General features: G+C 40.8%; 1 protein-coding gene across 1 annotated transcript in view; it reads right to left on the reverse strand.

Annotated features, from left to right (window-relative positions):
• Window positions 1-27,087, reverse strand: part of gtdc1 (glycosyltransferase-like domain containing 1) — a 226,869-nt gene that overhangs the window by 68,776 nt on the left and 131,006 nt on the right. Inside the window, exon 4 of the mRNA XM_020512422.2 lies at window positions 1,544-1,924. Within this exon, the coding sequence (XP_020368011.2) occupies window positions 1,544-1,924 (381 nt within the window). The remainder of the gene's footprint in view (window positions 1-1,543; window positions 1,925-27,087) is intronic.

Here is a 27,087-nt window from a genome sequence, read left to right on the forward strand (position 1 = left end):
TGCCATTTATCTGTTGTCAGCATAGGTTACAAACTGTAATCCTTGACTGCCTTGGAATTAGAATGTCTTTGATGTCCCCACAAGAGTTTTTGCCTGAAGGCTTTACCAATGCTCTGCAGCTCAATGTTTATTCCTCGTAATCTTCCTCTCATCTCCAGGCTACTGGTGACAGATGGTTATGTGCACACAATAGTATTAGAGTTTGATTTTTTTTGCTCTCTATACAACAAATATCTATCAGACGTGGGCCAAGAAAGCTGACATAGCTCACTTAGGTAAAGGCAACAAACAGCTTAGGTTGATATTTTTGTCATTATTTTTATGCTTCTTGCTTGTTTCCTTTCTAAAATTCTCAAAAATATATTAACTTTGATGGTTTTTACGTCAAAATGTGGAGAAAATGATACATTATGATAGCAATGCTGAACGCTGATGGGCAATTTTATTCTATATGTTAATCTCCACATAAAATATCTCTACCTCTGATTAGATCATTCGATAAAATCACTAAATAAATAACTCATACTAAATTAAGTTCACTTTTCTGCATTTATACCACATACCCTGAAGTGCTACTAAAAATTAATGCACCCCCAGGATTCCAAAGAATGCCTGAAACATATGCTTTTCTCTCAGTAACCTCTCCATCTCCACTGTTATTTAAGGACATATTAATTTCATTTTTGGAACTGCTGCTTGCCTTCACTCTAAATGTAGTGATTAAAATCCTGAACCATAAATACAAAGTGTGGGCTAATACATTTATCGTGGATCAAGATTGTGAGTGCAGTTCGAATATTTCACAACCTAGTATCATTGAAAATGGAAAATATAAAAACACTGACTTTTAAAATAAATAAATTACACTACAAGATGATTTGTAAACTAGTTTTAGGGAAATTCTTTCCTTGCTAAAGCTTTATGGTTTATCACCAGAAATGTCACATTTTGGTTCTAAAAGCCCTGGAGTCAAAGATGAAAATCCTTTTAGATACCAGCTGCTGCAGATCAGCTTTGAAAGCTTCTGGAGTTTTAAAGTACTGCAAGTCAAATCTGCGTAAAGACGATTTACTTTGTCGGTGTGCATACTTATTGCTTTACCTGTAAATAGTTGCTCAATGAACATCTGACCTACTGGTTTCTCCTTCACCCACCCCCACACTACCCACAAAAAGCCTCTCTTAAAAATTACTCACAATCTAGGATGAAGTGAATTCTAATCAGGCCACATGCAGATTAAAAAGGCTAAGAGATAACTGGAACAAAATGTTCATGTCCACCACTGGAAAATTATCAGGCTGGATTTCTCCCTCCACCGCCCCTTCGCCACCGCAAACCCCCTCAAACCAAAATTAATTCCATCCAAGAGCACTGAAAGCTGAACTTTGAGTATAAAAATTGTGACAATTATCTGAGCAGTAGATTCTGCTCTGATTAGAAGATTTTTCAAGATTGTGCATTGTCATTGATAACATCTAGAGCAGGCCGCTCAAAGGCGGAGGCAAACTAACTTACTAGATTACCTCAGATGTACATTACTTACCACCTGTGGGGCCAGACAATATGCAAAGGCATATGCTGGGAGGCAACACCGTAATTTTCCTCCAAGTTCCCACCCAACATGCTGCAGGGGTTAAAGGCCATATGTTCCATAACTTCTCCATGATAAGTACTTGTACCTTCAGTTCTTTTGATGCAGTTTAAGTTTTCCAGTGTTTCTGATATGTTTGATAGTCCTTCTTGATTTTTGGCATCCTGTTTTGCAGTCGGACCAAGTTTCAGACATGGAAAACTGTTTCTCATCAATCCATCATCTGCTTTACAGTTCTGCAAAGCAATCAGACTATCTAAGGCTTCACCATCTTCAATGTCTTGAATATCAGTCATGCGCAGATCATGGCCAAGTTTGTGCACTGGCAAATATCTGAAAAAAGAAGTCAGCTTTTAAGACAACAGTTATGTGGAAAGGGGTGAGAGGTGAGCAAGCATAACAAACAATAATGCAAGAAGCAGAGTAAGGAAGGCAGTACTGAAATACGGATAAATAATTCATTTAATTTCAACTAATTTCTGTAAAATAATGTTGAATGTTTTATGGGGATATATAAGAAGCTTAATGTATTGATCTCAGGTTGACCATAATCTTCAAAAAACAGAAGAATGAAACATTTACATGCAAATGTTAGTTTGATGCTGACATCAAAAAGCTCTTAGCTAAAACTACTGCAATCATTTGAATACTGCACGGAAATATTCCACTTTGTTGAGTATGTAATAACAAAAAAAAACAAGTTGAGCATTTGCTGTGCATTTTTCCCCAACCTGAACATGCGTAAATACCCAGCACCAGAAATTATACCACTGACATGTTATACAAAATAAGACTGCCCAAGTGATACATTCTGAGAACACTGAGAAATTCTCAATTTGTATTATTTTGGGGCAGGATCCAGAAATGCTTTGCCAATGTCAAAACAGTTAACAGTTGTTGTCATGGAGCACTGTTTATGAGAACATCTTTGTCACGTTAATCATTTCATTTCAGCATCTTTGTCTATGGAGATGTAGAACATACATACTTAAAACACTCTGTTAAAGATTACAGTCAGGCTTGCATCCAGCAGATGAAATTCTGAATGATAAGGGGAAACAGCATAAAAGAATTTAATGAACTGGTATTTCTACTGAACTGATTATGTGGAAAAGTCTGCTTATGTTTTTTTTGACTAAGGGATGGATAGTAATTTAACACACAAAGTCTTGTTACTTGATATTTAAAGCAGGTTAGGTTGTCATGCCATTCTGTTCATTGAAATGAAATTGGACACACTTTCTATGCAAATATTTAGTTAAAACCTTAACTACATAACCACTTTTAGGATTTGACCAAATATTTTAAATTCTAGAAACAATTCTTATGGAGAAATGTGCAGTGTCATAGCTATTACCCATTAACTGATGTTCTTATTTGTAATGTGTATGTTGAGGGGACATTCGCAATCTTTCAGATTCTCAAAACTGCATCCAGATTACTTCTAGAGTATGCGTGTATGTGCGACTGAACATGGAGGGAATCAAACAGATTTCACTCTTTCCAGTTACAACAAATATAAAAAGATAAGATGATTGCTTTTAAATATGACACGTTTGTTAATAAGAATGATGACTAGAAACTGTCCCAAATCATTCTCTAAATATATGGGCCAACTTTGTGAAACCATTATCATTTCTCCTTACGGGTTTTTAAAAAGTTATTTCAACATTTTTATTCCTTTTTTGAAAGAGAGATCATAACTAATATATTGTTGTAGTTGAAACATCCATAAAATATGGACCCAGCTGAGTTTATTCAGGTCCCTCATACTTGCCTTGGTTATAGCACCAAATGGTAGATATACCAATGGAACAGAAAGATGTTGGCTCCCATTTGGCGTAACAATGTAAAAGTAAACCAATCTGAACAAATAAAACACTTTTTTGATGGTTTTTATTTGCAATCAGAGTCACAGAACTGCACAACATTGAAACAGATCTTTCAGTCCAACTTGTCCATGCTGACCAGATATCTTAAATTAATCTAGTCCCATTTACCAGCATTTGGCCCATATCTCTCTAAACCCTTCCTATTCATGTATCCATCCAGATGCCTTTAAATGTTGTAATTGTACCAGCCTCCACTACTTCCTCTGGCAGTTCATTCCATACATGCACTGCCCTCTGCGTGAAAAAGTTGCCGCTTAGGTTCCTTTCAAATTTTTCCCTTCTCACCTTAAACCTATGCTCTCTGGTTGTGAACTGCCCGACACTGGGGAAAAGACCTTGGCTATTCACCCTATCCATGCTCTTCATGACTCTATAAACTTTTATAAGGTCACCCTTCAGCCTCCAACGCTCCAGGGAAAATGCTCCAACTGATTCAGCCCCTGCCTGTAGCTCAAACCCTTCAACCCTTGTAACATCCTTGTAAATCTTTTCTGAACCCTTTCAAGTTTCACAACATCCTTCCTGTAGCAGGGAGACCAGAAATGAATGCAATATTCCAAAAGTGGCCTAACCAATGTCCTGTACAGCCACATGTCCTCCCAACACCCATACTCAGTGCACTGGCCAATTACGGCAAGCATCCAAATACCTTCATCGCTTTCCTGTTTATCTGCGACTCTACTTTCAAGGAACTATGAACCTGCACTCCAAGGTCTTTTTGTTCAGTAACACTCCCCAGGACCTTACCATTAAGTGAATAGGGCCTGCCCTGATTTGCCTTTCCAAAATGCAGCACCTTACATTTTTCTAAATTAAACTCAATCTGCCACTGCTTGGCCCATCAGCCCATCTGATCATGGTCACGTTGTACTCTGAGATAACCTACTTTGCTGTCCACTGCACCACCAATTTCAGTGTCATCTACAAACTTACTAACCGGTCCTCCTAATTCCCACGCAAATCATTTATATAAAAGACAAAATGTAGTGGACCCAGCACCGATCCTTGCAGCGTACAACTGGTCACAGACCTCCAGTCTGGAAGGCAACTCGCCGCCACCACCACCCTCTGCCTCCTACCTTTGAGCCAGTTCTGTATCCAAATGGCTAGCTGTCCATGGATTCGATGTGATCTAACCTTGCTAACCAGTCTACCACGTGGAACCTTGTTGAACGCCTTACTGAAGTCCATACAGATCACATCCATCACTCTGCCTTCATCAATCCTCTTTGTTATTTCTTCAAAAAAACTCAATCAAGTTAGTGAGACACAATTTCCAACGCACAAAGCCATGTTGACCACTCCTAATCAGTCCTTGCCTTTCCAAATACATGTAGATCCTATCCCTCAAGATTCCTTCCAACAACTTGCACACCAGAGAGGTCAGGCTCACCCGTCTATCGTTCCCTGGCTTTTCCTTACCACCTTTCTTAAATAGTGGCACCACATTAGCCAACCTCCAGTCTTCCGGCACTTCACCTGTGGCTATGGATGATATAAATATCTCAGCAAGGGCCCAGCAATCACTTCCCTAGCTTCCCACAGAGATCTAGAACGTAGAACAGTACAGCACAGTACAGGCCCTTTGGCCCACAATGTTGTGCCGAACTTTTACCCTCAACCTAAGGTCTATCTAACCTCCACTGCTACCTTATACCATCATCCATATGCCTATCTAATGGCCGCTTAAATGGCCCTAATGAGGCCGACTCCACTACCCTCTCCGGCAATGCATTCCACGCCCCTACCACTCTGAGTAAAGAACCTACCTCTGACGTCTCACCGATATCTACCTCCTTTCACTTTAAAACTATGTCCCCTTGTAAAAGCTACCTCCACCGTAGGAAAAAGTCTCTGGCTGTCTACTCTATCTATACCTCTGATCATTTTGTACACCGCTATCAAGTCAAGATCTATGGTACATCTGATCAGGTCCTGGGGACTTATTCACCTTTATGCATTTTAAGGCCTCAAAAGTGGAATCCCAATCAGTACTAATGATGCAATGCTTTAAAAACATATTTATAGATTACTTTTAACTCTCCAATACTGTGCAAGTGTTCATTTATTTGTTTATTTAGACTTTTTTCATGGTTTTCTTTTGAAGGGCAAAGTAATATAAAATAATGGCATTTGTCAATATACATTTTGCAAATAATGTATATTGTTTAATTATTTGAATTAAACAAAGCTGAAACAACTGGAAGATAGCATTTGAGGGTAAAAACCGAAAGACCTGCAGATGAGGTAATTCAGGAACAAAAATAGGAGTTGCTGGAAAACCTCAGCTGTGGTCTAGCAGCATCCGAGAAGAAAAATCAGAGTTAATGTTTCGGGTCCGGTGAGCCTTCCTCAGAACCATGGTAGCTAGGTAAATGTTCGTTTATGTGCAGAAGACAGGGAGGGGTAGGGGTAAGGAGTAAACAATATGTGGGGATAGAGCCCAAAGAGACAGAACAGCAGTTGGATAGACAAAAGGAGTTGATAACGATTTGGCTAGGAGGGTGAATAGCTGTTAATGGGGACTGTTAGGGACTAAGAATAAGTAATGTGTAATGGCAGACTATGTGATAACAAGAGATAACAAGGTGTAGAGCTGGATGAACACAGCAGGAACTTCAGAAGGAGGGGGGTCTAGGCCCGAAATGTCAGCCTTCCTGCTCCTCTGATGCTGCTTGGCCTGCTGTGTTCATCCAGCTCTACACCTTGTTATCTCAGATTCTCCAGCATCTGCAGTTCCTACTAGCTCTGTGATAACAAGGCCTGGTTTGTGGGGTGGGGTACTAGGGAAATTTAGCATTTGAAGGTGGTTGGTCGTAAACTGCCAGAGGTGATATTGTGGTGCTTCAGTCACCACTGGCAATTCTTTCCATATTTTATTAGCAAACGTTATTTTAATCTGAGTTAAAGAGGCCAAGGCCAAGACTGCAAGGCCCTTCAAGATTAAAAAAAAGCCCAGTTCCCCAACAAAAGAAGGAGTTAGTTTCAATTAGATGGCCATGAAGGAATCAATAGATTCAAGAATTCTTTTATGTCAATACCAGTCTGATTCATGTCGCAAGTATACACTTCTGAAAAATAATTTTCAAATGCATAAACAACCAAAAAGAGGTCGAAGAAATAGTACTAGTTAAATTAATAGATAATGAATGGTAACTACAGTTCTCCATAGGCTTCCCATTCCTTACTCCTTTAGAAGATTGACTTTCAAAACTAAGAGACACCTAACCACTCCATCGCAAAACTAGCTTTCTTGATTGGTGCAGATGAATTAAAGTCCAATTTTCAAGATTTGCTGTTTATACAAAACTCACAACATTCAAAATCAGTTGACATCCGTAATGTAACAAACAGTTAAATGTATTTTTTTTATTCATTCACGGGATGAGGGTGTCGCTAGCTAGGCAGCATTTATTGCCCATCCCTGATTGAAAATGTAATTTCCCAGTCACATGGAAATTTTCAATATACATGACAGTAAACTCTCAAATTTAGAATAGATTTGGTGTCAAGTTGTCATACTGATACAGCAATATTGCCTTTAAAAAGTTCAAGAACAATGTCTGAATGACTGATGTAATAGAATTCTTCAGTATCACGTATTTGTGCTACCTTACAGGAGAAGTGCATTAACCATGGAGGAATCTTAAGGTTATTGTCAAAATTTCCAAATTGCAACCTATCATGGTATACACAGACAGGACATGAATCAAATGGTTAAAATAGTAACACTGTAGTTCAGATATTCTAAGCTGTAGTGATGTTTATATAATACAAGTTAAAGTTTGCAGTTAAAATTTCCAAGTGTGCTCGAAATGCCCTTGAATAAATTCCAAACAATTCCCGCCTAGTTTTAAAAAGTACATGACAAGTAGAAGTATGGCAATGTATTTTATGTAATACTATATACACTAAATTTACACTATATAACTATGCATGATTTTAATTTACAAATACTTTAGCTTAACACCTGACTCTTGCTACACTCTCAAAGACCATTTAAAATCTACAAAAGTATTTCTTTTTAGAAAATAACTTATGTAGCCTGCTTTTTTGAAAAGGTATTGCTCTAGACAGTTAAAAACTGTATCAATAATAAATTTTTCTCAAATTGCATTGCCATAGATTTTTGTTTGTCTTAAGCATAATATGCTATAATAATATTATAATCCTGCAATTTTGTCGATGTCTATAAATAAACCTCAGTTCCTTAGCTTAATAGCTCATTAATTGTCAAATAGCTGGCACAAGATGTTTAAAGATTTGGTGAGTTAATAAAAAAAAACTAGATTTAACGCTGTAAAATGCCAAATAATGCCAAAATGTGCATCCACACTGTCTGCAGCTTTTCGTAGTTCAATTCTTCATTCACCTTCCACATCTGACTCTTTATGGCTAGTAACATGTCTCCTATATTCCATTGTTGATACATTTATCTAAATCAAAATTTCGCAACTTACTTCTACATTGTGAATAAATTTATTGAAATTAAAAAATAATTTTTGCTGTGAGACATCCAAGTTCCAAAATGATCACATCAATGGAAAGGTCTTTTCTGTTTACATTTAAAATATGTCAACACAATACAATGCGAAGTGTAAATTATGAAGAACAAATTCAGGAAAACAATTATGTTCACTACACCAAAGTATCTTTGTAGATGATACATTGATTCCAAATGCTTAAACAAAACACTTTCAGAAAAAGAACTGAATATCATAATTAAGCATAAGAGTTAGTACAGTCACATCGTAGCAATTGTATCAATTCAGAAGAATTCAAAGAATGTTAGTGGCAAAGCTGCACTAACTACACCTCCTGCCTGGAGAATTGTCCTCCACAGAATGAGATTGCTTGCCACTCTCTCCATTGTGTGCACACACTCCAATATGCTCTAAACTAGCAATAGTTAATGTTGGATATCAGAGCTTGCTTCAGACCATGGAAAATCTCTAACTTGCCACTTTAATACCTGAAAGGAGTTATTTTGAGTCTTTTGATGTTCCCAGCAATCATCAGGGTCAAATCTAGGAAGACATCTGTTTTTGTTACAGTTGCCTCCAGCTGTACCCAGTTATGCCAGCTAATATACAAAATTAAAAGCCCTGCACAGAAGAACTATAACTCAAGTGAAAGCTCGTGGGATCCAAAATGAAGTTGGAAATTAGATTATCGGTTGGTTGGATAATAGGACAGCTGTGACCCATAACATCCTCGAAAGATTAGTCTGGAACATTTGTGAACAACCTTAAAGGTATTGTGTTTAGGGTGTCTAAGTTTGCAAATGACATCAAGTTACGTACCAAAGTAGGAAGAGAAGGTATGCCAATCTAAGAGACCAAGAGATGTTTACCAATGACTTATATAAGAAATTCGAGCTGAATACAAAAAAAAATTGTAGTAGTTCACAACTAGAAATGCTTAAACAAATATGATGCAGAATAAAAGATTTACACGTTAGTTATCTCAAATTTAAAGTACTATCACCATCTCACACCATATGGAATACAAAGTGAGGTTGCACAAACTGTGTCCACAAATATTGCTCAAGGATTGTGAAAAAAGTTTATGAAAACCTAAATTAGAAAAATAAGTAAAATGTTAGGATACAAAAACAGAACATCCACAAAGATCATCTGCAATTTGGGATAAACAGGGTGGAATTTTCTGCTCCATTGGGTGGTGTGGGCAATGTACCACCAGCTACCACAATTGTCCAATTCTAGTCTGTAGGGTTGGTCACAGTCAGTCCTGCAAGTCAAATGCAAATCACTCAAAAATGTCAGTCAAGTTGCTGTGGAGACATCAGAGGGGGGGGGAAGAGGGACAGATTTTCCGGAGTCTGGATGGGACAGCAGTTAATAGTGATGCAGGAGCAGGAGTGGTGGTAAGGTGTCCCCAGTGAATGAGTGATAAGCACAAGAGGCACAAAAAGTTAGTAGCTTAAGCATGAAATGGGTTAGAGCTGGAGTGGACTGGATGCATGCAATAGTGAGAGTTGTAGTCCATAAATCATCGTAAGAGGCTTGTGCAGTAGTGGTTATTGTTACTGGTCGCCCTGAGAGTGAGAGGTAGCAGAGAAAAGGTGGTGACCTTGTTGAGATAGAAGATCACTAAACTTTTTCCTGCACTGCTATACGTTGTGTTTCACCCCAGACACTGCACTGACCTGGACTGCTGTCTCAATCCAGGCATGATTGGTAGAGTGAGAGAGATAGTAGGAACTGCAGATGCTGGTGAATCCGAGACAACAAGGTGCAGGGCTGGATGAACACAGCAGGCCAAGCAGCATCATAGGAGCAGAAAGGCTGACGTTTCGGGCCTAGACCCTTCATCAGAAAAGGGGGAGGGGAAGGGGGTTCTGAAATAAATAGGGAGAGAGTGGGAGGCGGATAGAAGATGGATAGAGAAGAGGATAGGTGGAGAGGAAACAAACAGGTCGAAGAGGCGGGGTTGGGGCCAGTAAAGGTGAGTGGAGGTGGGGAGGTAGGGAGGGGATAGGTCAGTCCAGGGTGGACGGACAGGTCAAGGGGGCGGGATGAGGTTAGTCGGTAGGAGATGGGGTGCAGCTTGAGGTGGGAGGAGGGAATAGGGAGGAAGGACAGGTTAGGGAGGCGGGGACGAGCTGGGCTGGTTTTGGGATGCAGTAGGGGGAGGAGAGATTTTGAAGCTTGTGACGTTCACATTGATACCATTGAGCTGTAGGGTTCCCAAGCGGAATACGAGTTGCTGTTCCTGCAACCTTTGGTTGCATCGTTGTGGCACTGCAGGAGGCCCAGGATGGACATGTCATCTGAGGAATGGGAGGGGGAGTTGAAATGGTTCGTGACTGGGAGGTGCAGTTGTTTAGTGCGAACCGAGCGTAGGTGTTCTGCAAAGCAGCCCCCGAGCCTCCGCTTGGTTTCCCCGATGCAGAGGTAGCCACACCGGGTACAGCGGATGCAGTATACCACATTGGCAGATGTGCATGTGAACATCTGCTTGATGTGGAAATTCTTCTTGGGGCCTGGGATGGGGGTGAGGGAGGAGGTGTGGGGGCAGGTGTAGCACTTCCTGCGGTTGCAGGGAAAAGTGCCGGGTGTAGTGGAGCCGGAGGGGAGTATGGAGCGGACAAGGGAGTCACGGAGAGAGTGATCCCTCCGGAAAGCAGATAAGGATGGGGAGGGAAAGATGTCTTTGGTGGTGGGGTCAGATTGAGATGGCGGAAGTGTCGGAGGATGATGCGTTGGATCCGGAGGTTGGTGGGGTGGTATGTGAGGACGAGGGGGATTCTTTTTTGGTTCTTATTGCGTGGACGGGGTGTGAGGGATGAGTTGCGGGAGATACGGTTGAGGGCGTTCTCGACCACTGAGGGGGAGAAGTTACGGTCCTTGAAAAATGAGGACAACTGAGACGTACGGGAGTGGAATCATCCTGGGAGCAGATGCGGCGGAGGCGAAGGAATTGGGAATAGGGGATAGCATTTTTGCAGGAAGGTGGGTGGGAGGAGGAGTATTCTAGGTAGCTGTGGGAGTCGGTGGGCTTGAAATGAATATCGGTTTCTAGGTGGTTGCCCGAGATGGAGACAGAGAGGTCCAGGAAGGGGAGAGAGGTGTTAGAGATGGTCCAGGTAAACTTAAGGTTGGGGTGGAAGGTGTTGGTGAAGTGTATGAACTGTTCGAGCTCCTCGTGGGAGCACGAGGCGGCGCCGATACAGTCATCAATGTAACGGAGGAAGAGGTGGGGTTTAGGGCCGGTGTAGGTACGGAAGAGGGATTGTTCCACGTAACCTACAAAGAGGCAGGCGTAGCTTGGGCCCATGCGGGTACCCATGGCTACCCCCTTTGTCTGTAGGAAGTGGGAGGAATTGAAAGAGAAGTTGTTGAGGGTGAGGACGAGTTCGGCTAAGCGGATGAGGGTGTCAGTGGGGGGGGACTAGTCGGGCATGCGGGACAGGAAGAAGCGGAGGGCCTTAAGGCCATCTGCATGGGGAATGCAGGTGTAGAGGGACTGGACGTCCATGGTAAAGATGAGGTGTTGGGGACCGGGGAATTGGAAGTTCTGGAGGAGGTGGAGGGCGTGGGTGGTGTCACGGACATAGGTAGGGAGTTCCTGGACCAAGGGGGAGAAAATGGAGTCCAGATAGTTGGAGATCAGTTCGGTGGGGCAGGAGCAGGCGGAGACAATGGGTCGGCCAGGGCATTCAGGTTTGTGGATTTTGGGAAGGAGATAGAAGCGGGCAGTGCGAGGTTGGGGAACGATGAGGTTGGAGGCCGTGGGTGGGAGGTCATCTGAGGTGATGAGGTTGTGGATGGTTTGGGAAATGATGGTTTGGTGCTCAGGGGTGGGGTCATGATCAAGGGGGCGGTAGGAGGAGGTGTCGGAGAGTTGGCATCTGGCCTCGGCGATGTAGAGGTCAGTGCGCCATAGAGCGGCCTCCATTGCACATCAGCGGGATATAGCACTGGCTTCCTTTCCGGTAGCACCACCAGTCTCCTGGCAGCATACAGAGGAATTAACTTTTCTTAATTGGCTATTTACTTAGGGCTAACGGTTTGTGATCACACTATGAAAGACTTGCAGCATCTGAAGTGCTGTGGAGTTAGGGTTTAATTACGGCACAAGCAGTGGGAACATTGCAAAATCCCAGAACAATGTCATTGTGGGGGGTAACATCACAAAGGGCCACAATGGACTGGGAACCCTGAATCACACTCGGGAAAACACTTGGACTAAAACTCAGCTCACTGTCAAAAAGTGTCAAAAAAGAGACCGCAATTGGTAAAGCTAATGGTTACCAAACTAAAACAATGGAATGCATCCAAAGGAAGGTGAAACTAATAGTAACAGGTGTTAAACTTAGCAATTAGTGACAGCCAGACATATAGTGAAAAAGACCCAATATACTTTTCAGACTCAGGGAACAAGTTAGTCGAAAGTAATAGTTTGAGTGTTTAATGCTGAACATTAGAAATTAAGGAACATTTAAGGAGTTAATAATTCACATCAAACAGCTATTAAAGAACTATAGATTTTTACCCAGCAAATTAATTTGGACTCTTTTTAAGTTTCCATTACATTAGAAAAAAAAAATGATTCAGCAGCGAGTGGAGAGATGCCAGTATAGTGCTGAAAGGGGCGGATGATTGTGGGTCTATACATTGGCTGTTATGGGTCTTTAATTCTCAACAAAAGAAAGTAGAAGCAATTCCACAACTACACAGTTGTACTTCTGTGTGCCAATCTTTGGAGAGGTGAATAACAAAATGGTAGACGAAGTAGACTTTAAGGAAGTTACCGAAATTGCAAAAAGATGTTGCAAGATCAAAAGAAATTGATTTAAAAATGAAAATATTTCCAGTTTGAGAGTCTTCTGAATGTTGACAACAAAGGAAGTGGTTAGCAACAAAGGATTTTGTTGGAGAGACTAAAAAGGAAGCTTTGCCTGTTTCTATGTATCTGGAATTTACGTGCAGCAAAATATCAGTTTACTTTTTTATCAGAAGATTCAGAAGAGTAATTAATCCCTTGAGGACATTTCAAAGGGCATTTATAATTGATGATTTTACTGTTATAGCATTGTATGGTCCTATTTCTGATCCATCTGTTCTATAACCTGTAAATATATACATACATACGTGAATTAATCATAATATAAATACTACAATCCAATATGCAGATTACTGCTATCGAGTGAGTACTGTTGGTCTAGTCATGCTATGGCCCGTTGGTGAGGTTAATATACAAGTAAAAAATTCCAGATCAAGAATAGGGTTTTGGTGAAAAGAAAAGCAGTGAAGATACTGAAAGCAAACAGAACACCAACAAAGCTCCATCTGAGGACTATCATTATTAAGAACAGAGATCAAGGTAGCACACAATCTAACACAACATAGCAACACATGAAGAGGAACAGGCCATTCAGCGCCTTGAGCCTGTTCCAATGTTCAATGAGAACAAGGCTGAACAATGGCCCTATACCCATTTGGCCCATATCCCTCAATAGCTGATATCTTTGACTCCTGGGAGTCAACCCAAAGAAAGCAGCGGGCCTGGACAAAGTTCCCAGCCATGTACTTAGATCCTGTGTGGACCAACTGGCAGAGGTTTTCGCTGACATCTTCAATCTCTCCCTCCTGAAAGCTGAAGTCCCCACCTGCTTCAAGAAAACCAACGCACCAAGGGAAGCTCATGCAATGTGCCTAAATGACTACCACCCTGTGGATCTGACATCAATAATCATAAAGTGCCGAGAGAGGCTGGTCATGGCCCACATCAGCTCTAGCTTCCCAGCCTGCTTCGATCCTCTATGAAATGTATACCGACGAAACAGGTGCACAGCGGAGGCCATTTTCCTTGCCCTAGACTCATCCCTGGAACATCCGGACAACAAGGACACCTATGTCAGACTCCTACTTATCAAATGCAGCTCCACCTTCAACACCTTAATCCCCTCCAGACTAATCTCAAAACTGGATCCTCAGCTTCCTGACTCAAACTGCAGTCAGTGAAGGCAGACAACTGCACCTCCTCCACGATAACCCTCAACACTGGATCTCCCCAAGGATGCATTCTCAGCCTCCTAATGTACTCCCTGTACACCCACAACTGTGTAGTCAAATTCTGAATGAATGCCATCTACGACACCATGGTAGGATGGATAATTAACAATGATGAGTCAGAATACAGAAAGGAGATAGAGGCCTTGGTGTCATAGTGCAACATTGACAACCTTTCAATATCAGCAAAACGAAAGAAGTGATCATTGCCTTCAGGAAGAAAGGAGGAGGACAGGCCCCTATCTACATCAACAGAGCTGAGGTGGAGGGTGTCAAGAGCATCAAGTTCCTACAAGTGACGATAACTGACAGCCTGTCTTGGACTTGCCACATGGATGTGACGGTCAAGAAGGCACAACAATGCCTCTTCTTCCTCAGGTGGCTTAGGCAATTGGCATGTCCATAAGGTCCCTCACCAACTTCTACAGATGCACCATAGAAAGCATACTATCTGGCTGTATAATGGCCTGGTACGGCAACTACTCTGCCCAGGACTGTAAGAAATCACAGAAGGTTATGTGCACAGGCCAGACCATCCATGGACTCCATTTATATTTCTCATTGCCAGTGAAAAGCTGCCAACATCATCAAAGACCCTTCCCACCCTGGTAATGCTCTCCTACAACTTTTTCTGTCAGACACAAGATACAGACGCTTGAGCACATGTACAAACAGGTTCAAGAACAGCTTCTTCCCTGCCATTATTAGACTGACAAATGGACTCCCTAGCTTCAAATAATGTGATCTTGCTAATGTTGATCTTGCTTTGCACACCTCCTATGCAGTTATAACCTGTATGCCTCATTCTAAGCATCCTATGATCTATATGTCTTTGTTTGTTATGATCTGCCTATATTGCTTGCAAAACAAAGCTTTTCACTGTACCTAGGTACATGTGACTACAATAAATCAAATCAAATCAATGCTCTTTCTGTAGGGTGTTCCAAGCATCTACCACTTTCAGTGTAGAAGTGCTTCCTAATATCTCTCCTGAATGGTCTGGGCCTAATTCTCAGATTATTCCCTTCATTCTCGAATTCCCAATCAGCGGAAATAGTTTATCTTTATCTACCCTGCCTTTTCCTGTTAATTATTTTGATCAGATCACCCTTAACCTTCTAAATTCTCCAGAAAATCTCTCCTCATAACATAACCTCTGAAGGCCAGGAATCATTCATGTAAATCTACATTGTTTCAACTCCAACTCCTTCCTAAAGTGTGTTGCCCAGATCTGTTCACAGTACTACGAGGGGGTTTTGAATTGTTTCGCTGGCTGGCTGGCTGGCATGATTTTTAAATAATTTATGGCATGTGAATGTTGTTGGACCAGCCAGCATTTATTTTTCATCATTAAATGCCCTCAAGAAGGTGGTGGTGATTTGTCTCCTTGAACTGCTGTAGTCCTTAGCTGTAGGATTCTTGCAGTGCTGTTAAGGATATTGTAGTGGTGACAGTGAAGGAATGCTATTGGAGTTCCACACCAAGATGGTGTGTGCCTTGGAGGGAAACTTGCCATTGGTGGTGTCTCCCATGCATTTGTTGTCCTTATCCTTCTAACGTAGAGATCACAAGTTTTGAAGGTGCAGTCAGAGGAGACTTGGTGAGTAACTGCTGTGCATTGTGTAGATGGTGCATGCTGTTCTTACTATTTGCTAACTGTGACTGAAATGAATGTTAAAGGTGTTGGCTGGAGTACCAAGTTGTCTGGCCAACTTGATTGAATTTTTTGAAGATGTGACTAGGTGTGTAGATGAAAGCAATATATTCGCCGTAGCATACCTGGATTTCAGCAAGGCTTTTGAGAAGGTCCTGCATGGGAGACTATCAGAGAAGATAAGACCCCATGGAATCCAAGGAGATTTGGCTAATTTGTTGCCCATCTCTGCGAGACAACAGTACATACGTAGACGAAGATACAGTGGAGACACTTGGAGCGCGATAAAACGCAATTAATTTATTAAGTACTTAAATAAATAGCACACTTTTAACTACTAGAGATATCTTAATCAATGTCTTTCACTACCCTGATTTCTGTAACTAAACCCAAATGTTATTACCCAGGACACATGGCAGCTGGCCAGGCTGAAACTCTGCTCGATGTCTTCACCACGCCTCCTGACGTAAGGTACCTCTTGCAACATTAATCTTCGAAGTGATGCTGAACAAAGAGATTTCTTCAGGCTCTTTATACACAAGACTCTGTGTATGCATCCTGTCAGGTATGCATCCTATTTGGAATTATCCATGCATGTGAGCAATCCTGAATGTTTCCTCCACATGTATGCTTATCTGGTAGAGACAGCAGTTACTGAATTTCCTGCAGTTTTAGTTCTTAGCAGACCTGACTTACTCAGCGTAATTCTATTCACATAACAGCCCATCATTAAGCCTTTTATCAGTTTCCATTATCTTCAGACTGATCCAACAAATTGGATCCAGAATTGGCTGTGGCAGAAAGCAGACGGTGATAGTCAAGGGTGCTTTTGTGATTGGGAGCATGTGTCCAGTGGGGTTTCGCTGGGATCAGTGTTGGGCCCTTTCTTGGGGCCCTTTGTAGCATATAAAAACAATTTAGATTTGAATGTAGGAGGGATGATCAGTAAGTTCACAGATGATACAATAATTGGTGGGGTGGTAAATAGTGAGGAAGATAGCAAGCAGACTTCAATCCAGATAAGGGTGAGGGTGATGCACTTGGACACGGCAAAAAAGTCACGGGAATACCTGATGATTGGTAGGACCCTGGAAAGCAAAGAGGATCAAAGAGACCTTGATGTGCATGTCTACCAGTTCCTTCAGGTAGCAGGACATGTAGATAAAGTGGTTAAAAAAGTATTTGGGATACTTTCTTCAATTAGCTGACATACAAAGTTTAATAGCAGGCATGTTATGCTGGTACTGTGTAAAACGTAGGTTATGCTATGACTAGAGTACTGCATGCAGTTTTGGAATCCACATTATAGGATGGATGTGATAGCACTGGAGAGGGTGCAGAGGAGATTTCCTAAGATGTTGCCTGGGCTGGAAAATTTTAGTTATGAAGTGAGATTGGATAAACTGGGGTTATTTTCCTTGGAGCAGTATAGAGTGAGAGGGACATGATTGAGATGTATAAATTATGAGGGGCACAAGTAGAGTGACAGGAAGGAACATTTCCCTTTGGTGGAGAGATCAATGACTGGGGGCATAGATTTAAAAGAGATGGGAGAAAAAATGTTTTCACTCAGAGGGTGATAGAAATCTGGAACTTAATGGCTATAAAGGTGGCAGAGACAGGATCCCTCATAATATCTAAGAAGCATTTAGAAGTATATTTGTGATACCAAAGGTGTACAAGGCTAAGTGCCAAGTGCTAGAAAACGGGTTTAGAATAGTTAGGTGGCTGTTTTTGACTGGCACAGATTTCATGGGCCGAAGGACCTTTCTCTGTGTCGTACGTGTCTATGACTCAGGGTAACCTAAAACCCTACAGAGCCGGTGATGTGCCTTCAAATAGCAGTTTCAGTTATTTAGGCAGAGAAACATAAAAAATAAGAGTAGTATGTTGAATGTCTTCAAGAGGAGTGAAGACCAAGCAGTTGCTGATAAATTCAAAACACTGGTGAAGGCAGTAGTAAAACAAGGTACAAACATAGATTAATCAAACAACAGTTTAAAGGGATGTAGATTTATAAAAATTGAAAGTATTTAGAATGTGGAGTTTTTTCTATCACAAATGATTGTTAAAAAGAGAAATGTTAAAGAATACATACAAGAAATAGAACTGCAGAACAACTAGCTGGTTCATGTGGAGATAACATGACTTTTGTCAAATGTCCTGCTGATGTACTGTAGCATTTTATGACCTAATGATTTAAGTTTTGGATTGTAACAATTGAACTTGTAGGAACTTTTAGAAAACATAAACAAAAACATGTAGAAGGAATGTAGCAGCTTTCAATGAATACGCTTGGTAATTATTGCATTTTTTTAGGTGATTGGTAAGCACCTTGGAAAAACTTCAATTGCATATCAAGCCTTACAGTGCAAACACAACTGTAACTCAACTCCTGTGATTACATTTCAGAAATTCTGTTCTGCCTTTCATGTTTTTGTGCTTAATAAACTGGTGGAAATCTCCATGTGGTCAAAAACAGCATGTATTCAGAGTACTGTTCCAATGTTTTGTGGTAACAGTACTTTTCCATTGCAATAATACTCTTCCAAATTCAAAGAAGCAGCAACTAACTGGGTATACTTCTGAAATATTGCAGCTTCACTCACAATTTGATGATATTATACAGTTTGTTCAATTAATAATACAAGTCTAATGACCTGCATGAAGTTACTAAGTTTATACCACTGAACAATGGATTTTTTCTGTTTCGACACAAAATTCATCTCTTCAAACAGCCATGACTGGTCCTGGGTTCCTGATGGTGGGGGCAGCAGCATTCTGGCTATGTTGACATGTGGAGTCTTGGGGCACCTGAGTGTTCGCAGACTGAGGGATGGACTTTGTGGCTTTGTTTTTCTGGTGGTGAGGATTCATGGCAGAGGCAGGGAATAATGTAATTATTTCATTTTCTTCTGACTTTTTTCTATTTATACTTCTGTTTTTAATCCTGTATTTTACAAGATGGCACCAGAGAATGGCTACTTTGGACACTTTTCACTTTACTCCTGTGGTCGAGTACATGTGACAATAAAACCTAAACCTAAATCTAAATATGCATTATGTGGAAAATAAAATCTGTTGAAGTTATTAATTGCAACTGATCTTCCATGTGTGTTAAATATTACTTGACAGGATTGTAAAATTAATTCCAACATGGACCCTCAGAACTTAACCATTTGCTTAAGATATGTTAATACCAGGCCTCATTCCCCAAACAAAGAATAATTCAAATCTTCTCTCTGGCATCTATTAATGTTACTACCAGGAATAATGCTAAATACTGAAGATTTCTGTTCTCCAATTTTCATCACTACTATTTGTTTTCTCTTGCTGGCATCTGCATTTCGTAAGTAACAGTTTCACGTGCAGTCTTGCTGACTTTCAACAATTGAGAAAAGATCAGATATGGAAATTCAACTAATCTCAGTTAAGCACATTTGGATTTTGAGACAGCTTTGAAATTTCTTGCTTGTTAACAGAGCCTTGGGCCAATTCTCAAACATGCAAACTGCTGATGCTGTTTGGTGATGAGATAGTTCAACATATTAGGATATGCACAGTAGCCATAACTGATTGACTACAGATTGTACATCCAGAAAATTTACAGGTGTTAAAATATGGGGACGGTCAGAGACTTTACAAAGGAGCCGGACAAAATTTAAGAGTGAGCAGAACAATCATATCAATTAGTTATTAGCCTGAAGTCTGGCTGTCTGTTGATGATCTTGTAGACTCAACTCACTTGGATGTTAAAATGCATACTGAGACAAACGAATCAGAAATTACAGTTAAACAGAGGGATTTTGGTTATGGGATATGGTTCCCAAGTGAGTCAGTTTCAATTTAAAAAATTATTTCTATCACCCCAGCTGGGATGCATTATTCACTTTAGGACTAATGACATCTCCACAAGTACAACAAGGTAAGTTTCAATGCCACGGTCACAAAACCATTGTTTGTATATGAGGTAGATGGTGGAGTATTAGCAAATTGGCAGGCAGAATGAGTTTTGATAGCTTTCTTTGTTACCAGCCCCTGCTAAGGAGATGTATCATCTACAGTTCTTTTGTGTTTGTTGATTCCAATCTCCATACAATGCAAGGATAACTGTTGATTTGAACTATCCAGAATTGTGGTCAACGTGAATCATGTTGATAGTGGTCATGCTTTAGTGGAGCGGTCTATTTCAAAAATTAAACAAGAATAGCTTTAGAACAATTTAAGAGCTCTTTCATGTCTTATCGACACAACAGCAGACATGTACAATGCACCACGTTGCCATTGGTAAGAAAACTGTTCGTAATGCATTTTGTAGAACTAATTGAATGAATTGGGGATGATAGCAGCCTCAGCACTTAACAATTAAAATCACTGTGGAGCACCAACAGACAAAGTAAATTGAATTAGAACAGTATAAAACATAGCAAGAATTGCAAAAACTGTGCATAGGGTTTTGTTAGCTTGCATTTGGGACATTTCCAATTTTGATCACAAGAGCAATCAATAATCTAGTCACAAAGGTGGTGCAGGGAGATGTAAATATCACAAAACTGAATCCTACCAGCTGTCAATTGGATCATGAAGAAAGACTGGAATAGCTTTTCAACATTTTGGAGAAGACCTAAGCACACATTCTAGAGTTATGCAGACAATAGGTAAATCTGCCACATTGCTTAAAGGCAAACTATTAAAGTTAGACAAGGACCATAAACTAAAGCTAGCGAAAATTAATGTCAAGAAAAGTTTCAATCAATATTTGAAATGGTTGTCAGAGTTAGATTTATTCAAGTTCCAGTTGAAAGTTGTGATGGCGAGACCTTTTCTCCTGAATATGCCAAATAGTTTTTTTTACATGCTATTTATCGGACTTGCTTCTGATGAGTAGCCTTCACTCTAAACTGTGTAAATAATGTATCCAATCACAGATCTTTAATTAGAAAACTTTGTTAAATTGTAACCTATATAGAAGGTTATTACCTTTGTTGGAGTTGATCCTCTCATCAAATCTATAAAGATTTTTGTTTGTGGAAAATATTCTACCCCTCCTGTCCTGACAGCACTAACATTTCCTGGGATATAGCTACATAGGCAACTGCATCTCTCCAACATTTCATCCACAGGAACACAGAGAATAGGAGGAGGAGTAGGCCACTTGGTGTTCAAGCCTGATCTGGCACTCAATATGATCATGGTTAATCATCTAATTCAGTACCGTTTTCTCCCCATACCCATTGATCCCTTTAGTACTAAGAACTATATCTAACTGTTTTTTGAAAACATTCAATGTTTTGGCTTCAACCACTATCTCAGGCTCACCACTCTCCAGAAGAACAAATTTTTCCTTATCTCAGTCCTAAAGGGCCTATCCTTCCTTAGACTGTGACCTCTGGTTCAGGACTTTTCAGTCATTGGGAATGTTTTACCTATGTTTACCCTGTCTAGTCCTGTTAGAATTTAATGGGTTTCAATGAGATCTCTCCTCACTCTTCTAAACTCCTAAAAGAAGATACTCCTAATCAATCAAATCTCTCATTATATGTCAGTCCTGCCATCCCAGGAATCAGCCTGGTAAACCTTCATAACATTTGCTCCATAGCCAGAACACTGTTCCTTGGAATAAGGAAACCAAAACTACACACAATACTCCAGATGTGGCCATATCAAGGCCCTGTATAATTGCAGCAGGACGTCCATGCTCCTGTACCCGAACCCTTCACCATGAAGGCCAACATACCATTTGCCTTCTTCATGGCCTGCTACATCTGCATGATTACTTTCAGCAACTGGTGAACAAGAACACCAAGATTTCATGCTCTTCCCCCTTTCAGAAACAACTGCCATTCAGAGAATAATCTGTCTTTTGTGTGGATAATATCACAATTACCCGCATTATACTTAACCTGCCATGCATTTTCTTGCTCAATTTATCTAAATCTTACTGAAGCAACCTCATCTCAGTTCACCCTCCCATCCAGTTTTGTGTAATTTGCAAACTTAAAGGAATTATATTTAGTTTCCTCATCAAATTCATTTATACACTTTATGAATAGCTGATGTCGAAGCTCTGATTCCTGTGGTACCCCATTAGTCATTGTCTGCCACTTGGAAAGTGCTCTAGTCATTCTGCATGTTATCAGCTGAGACAATGATTGAAGAAAGTATGTAATAATGGAGTACAAGACGACATATGGGATATTACCTTTATTAGCTGACACAGAGAGTTTAAGAGCGGGTAGGTGAAGCTAGAACTGTATAAAATGTTGCTTAGGTCACAGCTGGAGTATTATGGCAGATCTGGAATCCACATTATTAAGGAGGCTGGATAAGGGGGAATATGGTTGCATTGGAAAGGATGCAGAGCAGATTTACCAAGGTGCTACCTGCACTGGAAAGTTTTTAATATGAAGAGATATTGGATATACTAGAGTCATTTTGCTTGGAGCAGAGGAAACTTACGGGTGACCATGATGAGATATATTAAATAACGAGTGGCATAGACAAGGTAGACAAGAAGAAACCCCTCCTCTTGGCGGAGGGACATTGACTGAGGGTATGTCTTCAAGGTAAGGGGAAGGAGGTTTAGAGGTGATGTAAGGAAATTTTTTTCAATTCAGTGGATGAACGGGGATTTCTTCCACTCCTCTTGAGTTTAGATTACAGAGGCCAATTATTGTGCTCCAATTTCCTACTTTAGGTCAGATAATTCAAGATTAACTAGTCATAGAGCCATGGAGTCATACAGCATGGAAACAGACCCTTAAGTCCATGCAGACCAGGTTTCTCAAACTAAACTAGTCCCATTTACCTGTGTTTGACCCATATCCCTTTAATTCTTTCCTACTCATGTACCTATCCAAATATCTTTTAAATGATGGAATGCACCTCCTCTCAGGTCCCTCTTAAAATCTTTCCCCTCTCACCTTAAAAATATGCCCTCTAGTTTTGAACTCCCCTACCGTACAGAAAAGACCTTTGCTACTCACCTATCTATGCCTCTCATTTTAAAAACCTCTATAAGGTCACCCCTCAACCTCCAACAGTCCAGGGGGAGAAAAAAGTCCGAGCCTATCAAGCTTCCCCTTATAACGCAAAACCTCCAGTCACGGTAACATCCTTGAAAATCTTTTCTACATATTTTCCCATTTAATAACATCCTTCCTATAAGCAGGGTGGCTAGAACAGTAAACAGTGCTCCACAAGTGGTTTAATCAATGTCGTGTACAACCGCAACATATTGTCCCAACTCCTACACTCAGTGCTCTGACCAATTAAGACAAGCATGTCAAATGCCGTCTTCACTACCTTGTCTACCTGTGTCGCCATTTTCAAGGAACTATAAACCTTCACCCCAACATCTCTTTGATCAAAAACACTCCCCAGGGCCTGACCATTAACTGCCTAAGTCCTGCCCTGGTTTGTCTTACCAAAATGCAACACCTCGAAATTAAACTCCATCTGCCACTCCTCGAGCCACTGGCCCAGCTGATCAAGATCTCTTTGTAACTTTAGATAACCTTCTTCATTGACCACTATACACAAATTTTGGTGACATCCGCAAACTTACAAACCATGCTTCCTATATTCTTATCCAAATCCTTCATATAAATGACAAACAGTGGACGCCGCTGGTCACAGCCTTCCAGTCTGAAAAAACATGGGACTTTCTAGGTCCAGGAATAGAAATTAGTTGCTTCAGATCACACTGACTCATAATTTCATTCATTAGCTCATTGAAGGAAATGTTATGATCTTATAATCAGATATTGTTGTTTCTGGACAAGTCAGATCCTAGATTGAAACCTAGCTTGCTAGATTTTTATTTCTTTTGGGTTTAACAGTGACTTCTTGCTGGACAAGCAATATAATGTGCCTTATTGCTAAACCTAAGTTTATTAACAAAAGAAATGAAGACAAAATAAAAGTGTCTACTTGTCACTCTATTTGAGGGAGGATAATAAACTAATGCCTGGAAATGGGAAGGCTGTCTTCTGCTTTTTAAACACAGCAAAAGTATAATCACATTAATCCCCAAAAAACATGCCGTTATAAATTGAAAACAAAAACAACTCTTGTATAGTACCCAAAACATAGCACTGTTCAGAACTCAAAACCCATGCAGTACTCACACCAGAGTCTCTTTCTCTAACACTCAGGTAGGTTGAGTCACTATGACTTTAACTTATAGACTGGAACTGCAGATAGCTTTCTCCTGGGGTATTATACACATCTTAAAAATCCTCAAGGATTCTGCTTCCATCATCTTTTCAGAAAGAGAGACAGGGATTCAAAAACTCTTGACACTCAGGAAAAAAAATTGCCTTACCTCTGTTTTAAGTGGGTGACTTCTGATTTTTAAACAGTATCTCCTAGTTCTAGATTTATCCACAGAGGGAGAAAAAAACATCCTTTCCACAATTACCCTGCCAAGGATCTTCAGGATTTTATATCTTTCAATTAATTCATCTCTTACTCTTCTAAACTCCAGCAGATACAAGCCTAGTCTGTCCATCCTTTCCTCAGAAGACAGCCTTTCCATTCCAGGCATTAGTTTATTATCCTCCCTCAAATAGGGTGATCAATACCGTGCATAGCAGCCCAGATATGGTCTCACCAATACTCTGCATTATTACCTTCCAACTTTTGTATCCAATTCCCCTCGCAATAAATGATAACATTATATTAGCTTTCTTAATTACTTGCTAACCTTCTGTGATTCATGCATGAGGATATGCAACTCAAAATTTTACAATCTCTTACTATTTAGATAGTGTTTTTTATTTTTCCTGCCAAAATGGATATCTTCACATTCTAACATTACACTCCATTTGCCATATTTTTGCCTGAACAGCTAACCAATTAATATTTTGTAACATCGTTGTGTCCACTTCATAAAATTACTTATCTTTCTGTCATCAGCAAATTCGGCATCCATACCTTCCATTAGTTCATCTGAGTTGTTTATATAAATTATAAGCAGTTAAGGTGCCATCACTGATCGCTATGACACACCCTTTGTTACATGTTGCAAAACTAAAAAATATCCAATTATAGTTGTTCTCTGCTGCCTGTTAACTTACCAATCTTCTATTGATACAAATATGCTACCCTTTATACCATGAGCTTTCATGTTTTGCAAAAACCTGTGCCATGGCATCTTATCAAATGTTTTCTGAAAATATGAGTAAAATACATCATTTGATTCTGCTTTATCCATAGCACGTTACCTCCACAAAGACCTCCAAAAGGTTGGTCCGGACAAGCCCTGGTTGCTTGTCTTTTGAGTCAGTATGGGTGGAAGTCAGAAACGGGAAAGGAGCAGTCACTTTATTGGGAGTTTTCTATAGACCCACCAAAAGCAACAGAGACACTGAGGAACAGATTGGGAGGCAGATTTTGGAAAGGTGCAGAAGTAATAGGGTTGTTGTCATGGGTGACTTCAACTTCCCTAATATAGACTGGAACCTCCTAAGTGCAAATAGTTTGGATGGAGCAGATTTTGTCAGGTGTGTCCAGGAAGGATTTCTGCCTCAATATGTAGATAGGCTGACTAGAGGGGAGGCAATATTAGATTTGGTGCTTGGCAACAAACCAGGCCAGGTGTCAGATCTCTTGGTGGGAGAGCATTTTGATGATAGTCATCACAACTCCCTGACCTTTACTACAGTCATGGAGAGGGATAGCAGCAGATGGTATGGGGAAGTATTTAATTGGGGGAGGGGGAATAACAATGCTATTAGGCAAGAACTGCGGGGCATAAATTGGGAACAGATGTTCTCAGGGAAATGCACGACAGAAATGTGGAGGTTATTTAGAAAGCGGTTGCTACCAGTACTGGATAGGTTTGTCCCACTGAGGCAAGAAAAGGATGGTAAGGTGAAGGAACCTTGGATGACAAGATATGTGGAACATCTAGTCAAGAGGAAGAAGGAAGCTTACTTAAGGTTGAGGACGCAAGGATCAGACAGGGCTCTAGAGGGCTACAAGGTAGCCAGGAAGGAACTGAAGAAAGGACTTAGGAGAGCTAGAAGGGGAGTATGAAAAAGCCTTGGCGGGTAGGATTAAGAAAAACCCCAAGGCGTTATATACTTATGAAAGAAACAAGAGGATGGCCAGAGTGAGGGTAGGGCCAATCAGGGATAGTGGAGGGAACTTGTGCGTGGAGTCAGAGGAGGTAGGGGAGGGGCTTAATGTATACTTTGCTTCAGTATTCACCAGTGAGAGGGACCTTGACATTTGTGAGGACAACTTGAAACAGGCTGATATGCTCGAACAGGTTGATTTTAGGAAGTAGGGCATGCTGGAAATTTTGAAAAACATGAGGATAGATAAGTGCCCTGGGCCAGACTGGATATACCCAAGGTTTTTACAGGACGCGAGGGAAGAGATTGCTGCCTCTTTGGCAATGATCTTTGCATCTTTACTGTCCACTGGAGTTGTACCAGATGATTGGAGGATGGCAAAGGTTTTTCCCTTGTTTAAGAGAGGGAATAGGGATAATCGTGGGAATTACAGACCGGTCAGTCTTACTTCTGTGGTGGGCAAATTATTGCAGAGGATTCTGAGAGATAGTATTTATGATTATTTGGAAAAGCACAGTTTGATTAGAAACAGTCAGCATGGCTTTGAGAGGGGCAGGTCATGCCTCACAAGTCTTACTGAATTCTTTGAGGATGTGACAAAACACACTGACAAAGGTCTAGCAGTGGATGTGGTGTATGTGGATTTTGGCAAGGCATTTGATAAGGTTCTCCATGGTAGGCTCATTCAGAAAGTAAGGAGGGATGGGATTCATGGAAATTTGGCTGTCTGGATACAAAATTGACTGTCCAATAGAAGACAGAGGGTGGTAGTAAATGCAAAGTATTTAGCCTGGAGCTCAGTGACCAGTGGTGTTCCGCAGGGATCTGTTCTGGAACCTCTGCTCTTTGTGATCTTTATAAATGACTTGGATGAGGAAGTGGAAGGGTGAGTTAGTAGGTTTGCTGATGACAAAGGTTGCTGGAGTTGTTGATAGTGTGGAGGGCTGTTGTAGGTTGCAACAAGACATTGACAGGATGCAGAGCCGGGCAAAGAAGTGGCAGATGGAATTCAACACAGAAAAATGCGAAGTGATTCATTTTGGAAGGTCGAATTTGAATGAAGAATACAGGGTTAATGGCAGGATTCTTGGCAGTGTGGAGGAACAGAGGGATCTTGGGATCCATGTCCGTAGATCCCTCAAAATTGCTACCCAAGTTGATATGGTCGTTTAGTAGGCAAATGGTGTGTTAGCTTTCATTGGCAGGGGATAACAAGGTGTAGAGCTGGATGAACACAGCAGGCCAAGCAGCATCAGAGGAACAGGAAGGCTGACATTTCGGGCCTAGGCCCTTCTTCAGAAATGGGGGAGGGGAAGGGGGTTCTGAAATA

This window comes from Rhincodon typus, chromosome 7 (assembly GCF_021869965.1).
Source record: "Rhincodon typus isolate 14 chromosome 7, sRhiTyp1.1, whole genome shotgun sequence".
In the NCBI taxonomy this organism is placed as follows: domain Eukaryota; kingdom Metazoa; phylum Chordata; class Chondrichthyes; order Orectolobiformes; family Rhincodontidae; genus Rhincodon; species Rhincodon typus.